The 13,477-nt window shown below is 47.4% G+C and overlaps 1 protein-coding gene across 3 annotated transcripts in view; it reads left to right on the plus strand.

Moving 5' to 3' along the window:
* Positions 1-1,545: 1,545 nt before the first annotated feature.
* Positions 1,546-13,477, plus strand: part of arhgap29a (Rho GTPase activating protein 29a) — a gene marked incomplete at its 5' end in the record, with an annotated part of 47,605 nt that continues 35,673 nt past the window's right edge. For 2 of the 3 annotated variants that reach the window (XM_080020348.1, XM_080020349.1), the window contains one exon: positions 1,546-1,846. In XM_080020348.1, coding sequence (XP_079876474.1) covers positions 1,546-1,846 — 301 coding nt within the window. Of the gene's footprint in view, positions 1,847-4,714; positions 4,795-13,477 lie in introns of those variants that run through there. The other variant, XM_080020351.1, reaches the window with a different exon arrangement.

A 13,477-nucleotide genomic window follows, 5' to 3' on the forward strand; every position in this document is an offset into this window, starting at 1 on the left:
TATATATATATATATTTTATTTTTTTTTCTTCAATTTTATACTTTTTTTCCAACTGTCCAAACATGATCGTCCTCTTTAGAGACGAGGCACCAACTCCAAACACAACACACCTGGAGTCAAGGGGGGCGGGGCGCGGGGCGGGGCGGGGCGGGGCGCGCCTGTCATCCCCGCCTCGCGCCCCGCCTGCCGCGGCCAATCACAGGCCGCCATGGGGATGACGTGGCTGGAGGAGGCTGGACCGGCGCGCCGGGCCGCGCGGGGCTCCAGTGAGGGTCGCGCCCCCCCCCCCCCCCCCCCCCGGCCGACGAGCACAGGTCCGCGCAGGTCGCTCTCTCTCTCTCTCTCTCTCTCTCTCTCTCTCTCTCTTTTTTGTTGTTTTCCCCTGGTCCGGCTCTCAAAGATGAACGGGGCGCAGTCACGTCTCTACGCGGAGTTGGATTAAATAAAAATCGCGTTTGTCACCAGCTCACCGCCACCGCCCCCCGCCGTCACTCCCAGGGCTCCCCCGGCAATGATTGAGGAATCCACGGCAGGTGTGTATCACGGCGTTAGGCGCCGTTTAACTCCAAATGCCACTGTTACATTGACGACACATGGTCAGTCAACTTTAAAAAAAAAAAATTCCATTACTTTCTACATGTTTTCAGATGAGACAACGTGTTTAATAACACTGAACTACTGATTATACACCAGCTCGCCGATATTATAGACCCATATTAATCAATATCATTATTTTCAGTACGAGATGGTTGTTATGTGTTTTGCTATGCGTGTTCAGGTATTCTTATTTTTACGCTGCTTGCTCTCTATTACTCTACGTTTTTGAATAAAACATTTGAGTCATTCAGGCCTCATCTCGATCAACTAATTCAGGAAAAAGCGGAGTTAATGCCTCATCATCATCATCATCATCATCATTATTATTCATTTGGACCAAATAAATGTCAAAAAGAAATCACAGAAAGACATTGCTGAAATATCGCCATCCCTTAGATATTGTGAATGTTATTTGTAATTTCTTTTTTTGATGGTGATGATGATGATGTGACTTAACTCTTATCAACATCTGCTCTTTTCCTGGACCCTGGATGTCATGACAGCTATTACCAGTAGTGGCACCTCCGAATGAATGCGATCAGCCTGATTTAGGTTCGCCTGAGCTGTCAGTCTCCTAGTTGGTTATTGTCAAAACCTGACGGAAAGACCGTGCATCACACCTGGAATGTTGTCAACAAGCAGGTGCGACTGACATCATTGTCAAAGGTGATGAGATACGATATGAGGGCTGAAATGAGTTAGTTATGCGCTGTCGTTCCTGTCTGCTGCTGACAGTGATTGACTGATAAAAACCAATCTGTCAAGTTTTTCTTTTGAATCCGGTAGATTCTCATTGAGGTTTAACCCCCCCACCTGCATGCCCTATTCTTTATTTCCAAGGGACAGCCATCCCCGCTCTGGTGCAGCCTCCGGTTTGAGTGCGGGAGAGCCAAATCCGCAAGGTCACGGGTGCCAGGGCCCCGAGGGGCGGACGGGCTTGAGAGGGCATGCTGGCCGCCATGCTGCAGCAGAGCAGCGGAGGCGGCGGCGCTGGCTGCGGCAAACTGTCCCTGGGCATCTCCCGCTTCTCCAACTCTCACTTCTTCCCCGCCGCCGCCGCCGCCGCCGTGGGCCCGTCGGACGCTGGCACGGGCGGCAAGAACCCCTCCCGGAGCTCGGCCGGGTCGGGGACGGAGGGCGCCGAGGTGCCGGCGGCGGCCGAGCCCGACTACATCATGCAGCTCGTCGGCGACGTGCGCAAGTTCGCAGATGTCCTCCTGCACCTTAAGGAGGTGTTCTGCTCCAAAGGTAAGGCCGAGCAAGCGGGAAGGCTGAATAACGACACGTGTCCACATTTACCCCCTCCACCTCCACCCCACACCGCCGACCGCCCACCCCCACCTACCTCTCATAGCTCGTGTGCAACCTGTCCACCTGTTTTGTCCTGTTCTGTCCTTGGCTGCACGGTCAGTCAACCAACCTTATCTCTCCTTCATTAGTTATCTCTCCCTCTCCCTCTCTCCCTCTCTCTCTTTCTTTCTCTCCCTCTCGTGTAAAATGTCATTGACCGCCACTAACGTGCCAAAAAAGTTTGTCTCTCAGAAGACAATTGAACAATAATATTTCACAGTTTACCATATTGCCGATCCATTTGAAATAGCGAAGACTGTATTATACATTTATTTTTGGTCTTTTCCATGGACTACCGGTCTATAATATGACATTTACGGTATATGAGATGATTCCTGGACCCATGAGTTGCTTTCCAGCTAACTAACAGCCATTATCCATGGGCAAAAGTACGTCGATTCACCGAAGAGAAGGAAAAAGAGAAACGCTCAGCAGGATGACGTTCTCTACCCAAGGTTCTTTCGCTTGGCGTTTGGTGTTGTGGGGGGACGACGACGGAAGATGGTTTGCAGGACTTGACAATAATTTCTAATTTGACGAAGACAGTCTCTCAGGAGCGACACACATACCCTTGAGTGAATTTCAAATAGTCACAGAGCCAAATCCTAAAGGCTTTGTGCGTCTGTGCGTGTCTGGTTGTGACATTTGTGGCTTGGTTATAGTCGGGCACGGCTCTTGGCTCATCAGGCCCAGATTCCCTAATCCCCCAGCCTGCCTGAGAACGGAGCGCCTGGTGGGGGGAGGGCCGGGGGGTTGTCAGCGTGGTGGTGGTGGTGGTACCTATTCTCCCCCTTTTCCCTCCATTAGTGCCGTGCTAAGGGGTCCGTGTGCAAATAAGGAATCCCGAGCCTTTTGTCTGGGGAGGTCAGTGAGGGTGCTTGACCTGACTGGACGGATGGGCAGGAGGGTTTAAGAGAGGTGGACTTGCGACCGCCACATTTTCAAGCTTGAGGGACTTTTGAGTGGCCGTCTGTCAGCGCCGCGCGGATCAAAGCAGTAACTCAACAAGTGTGAGAGGCAGAGGTCTCACTCAGTTTATGGAGTGGAAGAAGTGTTGATTTTTTAATATATTTATATAATTTTCTTTGTTTGTTTTCTGAGCTTTAAAAGAAAATGCCTTCTTGACATCATTGTTGTCCTATTTAAGCACAGCTCATGAAATGGTCTGGTTTAGTTAATCAGCGACCTCGGTTGAGACTAATATACTATCAGTACAATGGCAAGTTTGATGTGTTTGATGGGAGATTGCGAGTGGCGGTGCACGGAGGCACTCTGCGTGACACAAGTTTACATTGCTGGCATACTAGAAATTGTGTTCTCGCTGTTGGACTCTGATTTGCTCTGTCCATGACAAACCGGTTTACAATGTGTGTGCTGTCCACACCTGCATGGCACCATTACAAATAGCTGAAATTACTGGGAGACAACAGTTCCTCCAAATCATTCAAGGGACATAACCGAACAGATTATGCAGGTCCAATGGAGAGTAAAGCGAAAACACTCACTCAAAAACTGCCACATGTGACTGCAGCTTATTCCATTAATATAGTTAAGTTAGCCTAAATACAGGAAATGGCATATTTGGTAAATGATGCTTATTGGGGAAGTGAGGGTAATTGCGAGCTCCAGTAATCAGGAAAGCGGAAGCCATAATAGCGCACCTCAAATTGATTTTCCAGAGTAACTAGATTGGTGTAAGCATTTTGTGTTGTTGCATTTTATATGGTGCTGCCGACACATAGGCTAGTGATTATTTATTATTATTATTTCTATATTATGTCTCACACAAAAGATTCAGTAGTGGATCTCTCAACAAGTTTACCCAAAAAATGACTACAACAATAACAAATATCAAGATGCTAAACATGGGAAAGTCAAGGGGACTGACGTGCGAGCCGTGGGGCACGCCGAAGAGACAGAAACGTAGGAATTGGCCTCATTTCGACGTTGTTTTGCATGTGGACAGTTTTGTGCTTCGGGGTCACTGAACCTCTTCAAAGTGGGGGGAGGAAGCACGATAACAGACTGTTGGGAACCACTGGCTTGTGCTGTGATTGGATGTGATTTTACCCCCACCACCCCACGCCCCCGAATTTATGGCCATATTGTCTCCGCAAGCACTTCACAATTGTCGGCCGGTCTCATTACTCCTGGCCACTTTGTGTGACAAAAAAAGGAGCTCTGTGAGTCTTTTTCAAATGTATTTCTTTCGTTTTATCTTTTTTTCCTCTTGCCACACGGGCCGAGTAGCAGTATCCAGTGTAGAATTTGGTGAAGCAGCCGCCATGAGGTCGGCGCGCACGGTCACCCATGTGAGTCTGACATCCGTGGTCGCAGGAAGCTTCTCCGGACCGGCACGCCGTTGCTAACCGGCAGCCTTGGCCGAGAAGATACTTTCCCATGTTAAGAATAGCCCCAGCCGCTGGGATTGGTCCCGGGGGGGCTGGGGGGCTGGAGGGGCGGGGTCGACCGACGGACAGATGGACGGACTGACCCTCAGCCATTTTCATTAAGATCCGTTTATTTATTATTTTTAAGACTTTTTAACCCATTTCGCCCTTAAATGGCAACTGCTTCTTACTCGCTGGACGGTTGTAGTCTGGGCCTGTGACGTACATCTTTTTTTGATGGGGAGTTGCGGGGGGGGCGGCAAAAATGAACATCGGCAGAGTTTTTCCCATATTTTTCTTTCCATGTGCTTCAATTGTAGTCAGTGGACGTCGCAGGCCTTACAGCTCTCGTCACATTTCCACACCGTGGCTCCTATTCAAAGCTTTTGTTTTTATTTTTTTACTTTTTGGAAAGTTTTGAACTTGTCCAGTGGCCGCCGGTGGAGAACATTGCTGGTAATTGGATGGGATTATTGTCGGGGTTCGGGGTGTGTGTGTGTGTGTGTGTGTGTGTGTGTGTGTGTGTGTGTGTGTGTGTTGTGTGGTGTGGGGAGGGGGGGGCTTCGACTTATCCGGGATCGCCGAGGACGCTTGGTGACCTGATAAGTTGCGGAGGTCAGCTCTGCACCCTTTTGTGGTAGACGGTAAGAATGGGACTTAAAAAAAACAAAAAAAACATCTCCTGCTCCACGTCGGAGAATTAACATGACAAAGGCCGGTCTATCTTTAAGGTTTGTCCGCAGTACATCTTTATTGTATTCAAATAAAGAATACAAAAAAAAAATCCCTCACACGGTCGAATGCAGACCGAGTGTTTTTTGGGAGTTTTTATATTTTTTATTCTTTTTTTTATTTTTATTCCTCTTCTTTTCGCTTCTTTGGGAGCCAGAGTGCTATTTTTAAACAGTAGATTGTTCTGTTTGTGCTCGGCTGGCTGAGAGAGGTGTGTCACCGGTGTTTATAACCTATCCTGCCAAGCGGAAAATGATAGGCTGTCTTATGCATCAGCCATTTAAGGATGTAAACAACACCGGCGGTGGATTTACTCCATGAAGCTGAAAGCGGCTGGGTTATTACAGCAAACTTCTACAGCCAGGAGATGGGGCTTTTAAACAAAACGCTCTCGGTATCAAGTCAAAGCATAGGCTCGGACGTTTGGTAGAGAAGAGTGTTTCCTTCGCAGGAGACTGCTTTGGAGGTAAAAACTATCGGTAAGAGAAGCCGCCTCTCGGGATGTCGTCTTTCCTGCAGACATGGGAGCTCGTTCAGAGCCTCAGACGTCAGCGGTTCGTCCACCGCGTCGTGCGGACGGCGGGTCACGACCTGACTGCCACTGGGTTTAACTCTGGGAGCCTTTTTCAGGACGTTGTGACCATTAACGTTCACGGGCCACTTACTGTAGAAGGTATAATTGGTTGGTGGCAGAAAACGATCTTAGTCTGGAACCTACAAAAACAATCGGAGGGGTTGAACTTCTTGGGACCGTTGAATTTATCAGGAGTTTTTTTTGGTTGTTGTTGTTGTTGCATTTGGTGGCATTGCGTTTCAGTGTTTTTCTTTTCATTGCACGCTTTTGCATTAAAAATGAAATTATAATGACTAATATAATAGTTAACATCAGCCAAATATAACCTGGGCGGATTCTGGTAACTCTTTACCACCATCACTTTTTTACCACTTTTTCCGTCAGTTAATATCCAACTCGACCGCCAACAAATCAGAATGACCGAAAATAACGAAATGCAATTCCAAGCTTTGACCATCGAGGTTTATCTCTTGCTATTTCTAGGTCTTCCAGCCGCAGCATTTTTCTCCTCCATGCCCCCGGAGATGAACCCAAGAGCAACTTTTAACTACTATTTCAATATTGACCGATGCCAGAGCCCTAATCGTTTCGATCAAACTGCCGGGGTTAGCGGGGGCCGGGGGTTCTCCAGTCTCCCCAACAGCCAGACTGCTCCCGCGCTCCCGCGCTCCCCAACCCCCCCCCCCCCCTCCGTCCCACCTCCATTCCCGCCCCTCCCCTTGTCTCGCATACCCTGCATTCCTAACAGAACAAATGCTTGGTTGTCCCACCACCCACCGCCCCCATCCCCCACCCCCCACCCGAGCGTCTTTTATACCTTAGGGCTGCCGTCGCCTTTATACTGTATGCGACAAGTGGACAAACATCATATGTCCTTCAGAGTTGTTGTTTTAGGCGCTCTGCCAGTTACCAATCTCTGATAACGCTGCCTCTGGGAAAGGTGCTGGTTCCGTTGGCCGCTGTGTTGTCGGTGGGGGGTTGTTTATTAAACCGCGTTCCCACATGGAAACCGTGACATTGCTGCGTTTAAAAAAAAATAAATAAATAAAAAATAAAATCAAAAAACGGCAAAGGCGAAAGGCAGTCGTTCCCACGTTGGCCTCCTTTACGGAAAAGTTCCGTGTGGAGTCTGTTCCCACATTGATGACTGTCACGGATACGTTACGTAACGCTCAAACGAGAGGTGTAGGCAACAGAATCGTTGTTTTTCGACCAGCGCTTGGCTTCCCGTCTCCCCCAGAAGCTCTGTTCCCTTTGCTGACAGAGCCCCCGTCCCCGGACGCAGTGCTCTCACCTGTACCTCTGTGTTTCATTGTCATCGCTGTGGCTGATATGACCCCGGAATTTCCCCCGGGGTTTGACCGGACCGTTATAATTTATCCGTCTTCGTTTTACCCGGTCTGTATTTGAGGCAGGCTTTTATTTGTTTGTGTGTGTGTGTGTGTGTGTGTGTGTGTGTGTGTGTGTGTGTGTGTGTGTGTGTGTGTGTGTGTGTGTGTGTGTGTGTGTGTGTGTGTGTGTGTGTGTGTGTGTGTGTGTGTGTGTGTGTGTTGTATATGTGTGTGTGTGTGTGTGTGTGTGTGTAGATTAGGCGTGTGTGTGTATATATTAGGGGTGTGTGTGTACATTATCTATATAATATACCATGGAAATAGTCTAAGGACTAGTCAAAATGTATTGGTTGTACCTTGTTTCTATTCTTATGGCCTTATTCCTATCGGCCCGTCTTTCACATGTCATTCTGATTCAGGTTTCACATTCCTGCTTTATCAATTCCAATGTGTTAGTCACGGTTGTAATTGCTGTCAATACGCCATGTATGACTCACATACGGTACGTCCTGTCAGTTTGCGCTCAGATCAGCTGGACTGTGCACAAAATCCCATGTTCATTTCGTTTAAGGGAGGGCTGTGACTCATTAACTGCTTGATGACCTCATGTCAGAGTGTTAATCATGGTGGGTTTTAACTGCCCTGTGACTATGTGGTCTGTAATTCAATGATTGCCAGCTAGCTGCTCATAATATCAGAACAGGTGTTGCATAATGTATAATATGACGCCGTAATGCCCGTGATGACTCAACAAGTGATGGCTTCCAGGCAGTTGGCCAAAAATTGTTTGTCTTTTTGCAATCATTGCTTTTGTTCTTTCCTAAGGCATTATTGTCTCTCCGAATAATGTTTAAACAAATTGATCTGAATTAAATCCTAATTCTAATGTTCGGAGTTTAGGTTTCCTTTTTATGTTTTTTTTTTAAATTTTTTATTTTATTTTATTTTATATTTATTTTTTATTTCTATTTAAGTATTTAAGGTAAAAGTCTGGGGGATGTTTTCCTTTCAATTTTTGGAGTAGTTTTTCAAGTAGAGGGGATGGGCATTTCTCCGTGAGACCAAAGCTTTGTGGGAAAGTCGCTCTGCAGTGGGTCCTCAGAGAAAACCTAAATGCTGTTTTTTGTGATTTGTGGTCAAATTCACCCCTTGTGAAATGGCAGCCTAAAATTAGCCCCACTTGTTCTCTTCACTGACCACTCCAAAGGCTTTCTCAATGGCTGAGACGGCGCTCCGTTTTAGACGGCCTATCCCTCTGGGTTCTGGTATCAACTGTAAAGCATCACAAACGTCTTCCATCCCCCCCAAAAAACTCCTTTTATGGTAGCTCTAAATGTATCTGCGTTGAAAACCCTTGTAAATCAGCCGGGGGCTGCAGAGCAGAGTGTGTCCTCTGCAGATCAAGTCGCACAGTGCTGAAACCTTCCAGAAGCTTTAAAAAGAAAGGGATCCCCCACCCAGCCTTCGGAAATTGTATGTCAGATCTGGAGATCTCGCGTGGAACACATGGTTATCTCTGCAAAGCTTCTTGAAAGGATTTCTTACATTACCCTAATTGTTTTGTGGGTTCTTTGCTTAAAAGCAACTCTATTCCTTTCCTATTATCTGGAGCAATCACGGTGCTGGATTACGAGCTCCGGGGATTGAGTTGCGGGATTGGGTGACATATGGCACGTGCAATTATCCCTCATGCAAGAGAGTGGGGGGGGGGGGGCCGCCGAAATAATAGTAAACAAGGAGCGACGGGCTGAAGTTGATCTAAGACGCGAAACCCCCCCCCGGGAGTGAGTCGGCGGTGCCTGCGGTGGCCGTTCTATGACCGCGCTACGCCGATTTGTCAAGTTTAACGACTCCACTGTACTCTGAGATTTGCAAGTTGTTTTCAAGTACAAACCCAAGAGTTCTCGTCCTCTCTTTCTCTTTTCTGTCTTCACAATTCACAGCACCCCCACCCCACCCCCCCACCCTCCACGCCCCTCTCCTTATGACAAGATTTATAGTTCTGGCCGCTGTTGAGGCGAGGGGTGAATTTGTTTTCGAGGAAAGGGTTAGATCATAGTAAAGTCTGCCCCCCAGCTTCCCACAGTGCGCGTGATGAACTGGGAATTGTCGGCCCTCCCTGGCAGGGCCCCAGGACAAGTAGAAAATATAACTTCGGGCCTCTCTCCGATAGGTCAGCTGATTCCCGCCGGCAAAAGGGGCTCGTACACGGCACATATCACCACTCTACTCAGGCCACAACTCAGACTTTGGATCAGAATTCGGTGGCGATTGATTTTATGGCGAAGGGTCTTTGATAACCTTCAATTCACCTTCATGCTTAAGATGTGACTCTCAAGGACAACAATGTGGCCCTCGCTAAACCCGAGGGCTCCGCACAGCCCGCCATCATGGATAAACAAGTAGAAAGCAGAAGTGAGATTTTTGGGAGGCTGTATCAACTTATCTAAACATTTGTTCACCTGCAAGGCAGTGAGTTTTTGAGCGTTTCGGAAAAACGTAAGATTGCATCTTCCCAAAATCAACATCCACAGCCTTGTTTACGCTTTTGCAGATTAGCCAGATAGCTTTGAGCAGCCGTTAAGTGGTACTCGGCTGGGGAGACCTCCCATCGCCCATCTTGGATTAGGCTTTGGAAACCAGGATGGCAAATTTATCCTGCAAAATAAGCTTAAGTCGAACCCACCCGTCTACCATCCAGTGGATTAAAGCCGTCTAGAATTAGACGCATGGCAGTATTAATGTGGCATCCTGCACCCTTTACAAATGTTCATTAATCCATTAAATGCTCCCCCCTATTATACCAACTCTGAATGCAAAATTTGGCTGCCACTTTTGCCTGCAAGACTGGCATCATGTCTGCCTCCACCGCGAGTGTTGTGCGCTCATTAGACTCGCGTCCCTGCTGCCCACCCGACTCCCCACTTAACTTTGTCACTGTATTCGAACAGCGAGGCATCTTTTTGAGCGTGGAAACCAGAGATGGAAACTATAATTTGATTTATTTCTGGAAAAAATTAGAAGTTGCTCGAAGTTGCTTGTGGTCCCTGTTGTGGACAGATATGTCATTTTGAAAGAGGGAATACACCCTGCCTAATTGGCCTTGTTTTCTGCCTTCCTGCCAAAGCCTGAACCCTCAAGGCACGGTCGCGTGTGACCGGGATGGGGTGGGAGCGGGGGTGGGGCTGGGTGGGGCTGGATGGATGTGGAGGTAATCAGACTGAGCGTGAAGCGCGTCTAGGACCGCAGTGGTGTCTGTCCTTCTCTGGGAACTAGAACGGTGTCTGTGGCTTGGTGTTCACCCGCCTAAAGCGCATATGCATATGCATTGTGTGTTTGCCGAATGTATTCATTTCAAAAGTGTGAATGCAGAATTTACAAGTATTTAAATGAATAAGATTTAAACAAAAGTTTTAAGTGCGATTTTTTTTTTTTTCTTTTTTAATTACAAGGGAAAACAAACATTCTTGGACCTTGACATCAGGTATCGTTTTTAATAATAATAATAATAATAATAAAAAAGATACTTAAAAATATTTCAATATATTACATATGGGTTTATCACTAAAATGTGACTTTCTAAAAACTATGCCAGTACCTCTTCTGGTTCTACCAGTTGCCTCTCCAACAAATGTGTATGTGCCCCCCTCCATCCATCACCATTGTTGCAGTAGAACCCAGAAGCCTCCAAATCTCCATATTTCATAACTGCCAATGAATGGAGATTGGGGCCCCCTTTTTTTTTTGCGTTGGGCTGGAGGCCCTGTCGGCATTTAGATGTTCAGTGAGACTGACACATGTGCAAATCCACATCCACTCCACGGGCAAAGGGACCCGAAAGGGCTTCAGAGCCAATCCGTGGCCACCGTGCACGCCAATCAATCGCCGCGCGCATGGACGGAATAAAGCTGAGGAACAAAACACGGCTTTGAACCCAGCCGGGGCTCTTGTTTTTCAAGGGGGGTGGGGCTCTTGTGCTTTATCTCTCCATTGAATATTCTTTTGAAGCGCTAATAAAATTTACATTTAACGAGATTGAATGTTTTTTTTTTTTGTTTGTTTTTTTTGTCCGTTTCGAAAGAGGTTTCGGGTCGTGTCGAAATGTGCCAGCGTGACCCCTGACCTCGACCAACTGTAATTCAAAGTCAAATTCGTCCCTCTGGTATACAAATGTAAACAACCGAATATGGAACTAATCGTGTTTTGGTACCATCAACTGTGAGAGCCTGCGAGTCCAGAAACTCCATTCACCCAGGATTAGTTTGCTGGTGAACCTAAACAATGCCCTCTTGTGCTCAGTGTTATGTGCCCCCCCCCCTTTGACAGGTATGCCGCAGGCATCCGCTCGGTCGACAAGATCTCGCTGATCGCCCGGCTCCTCCCGGCTCGGCTGCACTTCCCTTTATAAAGAGCGCGGTGAGGCCGCCCCTGTCTCTCCAGGCTCCGAGGCCTCAGCCATTTTGGCCGCCGACGAGAGTTTGCTCCACGGGGGGATTTTCTTTTTTTTCAGCTTCTCTTGAAGAAAAAAGCATCGCTGGAATGCCAGCCGTCTGAGCAGTGCATCAACGGGGGTGGGTGGGGGTGGGGGCGCCAGAGATGGTGGCAAGCGGGGAATCTTGGAGGGTGGAGGGGGTTGTATCAGGAGGGGGGGGGGCAAAGAAAGGTGGCCTGTCTTTCCTCACTGTGATAGACAGCTCCAAGGAGAAATGAAAGAGTGGGGAAAAAGTGGATTCTTGACTCCACACTAGGCTTCTCATTCATATGCTAAGAGCCGAGGGGAGAAATATCCAACAGCAAACACAGCTGTTGGCTGAAAACAGATTTGGGAATATTAAATGAGCCCTCTCTCTCTCTGGAATTTTTCGGCGACGTGTGATTTGAGGTCTGAATAGTTTCAGCTTGATGTCCTCAAATGACATTGAAACTAAATGTCCTCTTACATTAAATTACATTGAAATTGCTATCCCAAAAGGGAAGTCCCGGCTTCGAGGACTTTCTTTTATTTTCGGCAAAATTTGGTCGTCTTTTGAAAATGGCTCACGAGCTTGGCTGAGGCAGGAGCCTACGGAGAGGGTACATAAGAGCCCCCCTAGCTAGGCGGAAGGTGTGTGCGTGTGCGTGTGCGTGCAGCCCGGGGCTCCTTTTAAACGCCGGCTCTTTGTGTATGCACTCATGGGAAAGAGGGCTTCAAAGGTGGATCAGCAGGGAATGCCCTGGCATGAGCGCCGGAGTCTCTGAAGGCAAAGGTCCCCCCGCCTTTTACCAGCTGCATGTAATCTTCTAATCCGTGGAGGGGACCACTGGTGGTCTGTCGACAGAGGTGGACCAGGGCCCGCTGGCCACAGGAAGTGTTTAGGGGAATGGGGAGTTTCTTGGGGGGTCTGAGATGTGCGGCCACCCATTTGAAATGACCCCGCCAGTCAAGACAAGCACAGGTTACAGGTGAAGTGGAACCATTTTGCATGAGCCCCTCACGATCAGACAAAATGGTTGGTGATTTTTATTTAATTTTGTCTTTTTTTTTTTTTCAAGTGGAATGTTTTTTTTTTTTTGTCATCTGATATTACTCCGCCCATGAATTCCCAGAAAGGCTATAAGATGCTGGTGAGTGTGGGATGTTGGAATGTTGCTTTCACCCCCCAACAAAATTGAGGAATCCATTTAAACAAAAACGAGGCGTTAATGAGTCATGCGGTGATTGATTATTAGGGTGGCATTTGGGCTCTTGTTTCTCAATGAGGAAAGGGAGACTAAGAGGTTCCCCATCAAAAGACGGCCTCGCCGCCATTTGATGAATGTACCTTTTCTTTTAAACAGCCACCATGCCAAAGCCCTAGTTTGTTATTCATCGGGTGAGTAACTGGAATGTCCAGCTGTGGCCTGACTTAATAGGAGACACCCTGAGCTTTTTGATTGACATTAGTCATGGCTAGGCTGTCCAACACCATATTAAGTCCCCTTTGCCATCAGCTCCTTTCATTTGATTGGACCTCTGCGGTCCTAGTTGTGACATGTTTAGCGATTTCACACTTGCTTTGTGGCAATAAGCTCCCCTCCGGTCTCTCGAATGTTTTGAAGCATAAATAATACATTGCTCCCACGATTTGCAATGCATGACTGGGCATAGCTAGGGCTGCAGCCAAAGGAATGTTGCCAAGTCATAATGTATCAGGAAGCTGTCAAAGATTCACGCCATTAGAAAGATGTGCTGTTGAGACGATATCAAAAGGTGATATATTTTGTTTATGGTACAGTGAGCATCTTTGACTTTGTTAATTTGTCGGCCCCTAGAATGACTGGCCAATGTGGCGGTCTTCACCACATGTCTTAAGCAGAGCTTCCATTAGAAAAAAATTGGTGATCGGTCAACATGTCCGAGAAGATTTCAATTTCAAATGGGAGAGATTCCGGTTAAACATGATCTGTGTTTATTGAGCTTAAAAACAATTGATACGCAGGCTATAAAGAGAATGACATCATCAAGGCATGTAGATGTATAATA

The sequence above is a fragment of the Zeus faber genome (assembly GCF_960531495.2).
Source record: "Zeus faber genome assembly, chromosome: 19".
NCBI classification, from domain to species: Eukaryota; Metazoa; Chordata; class Actinopteri; order Zeiformes; family Zeidae; genus Zeus; species Zeus faber.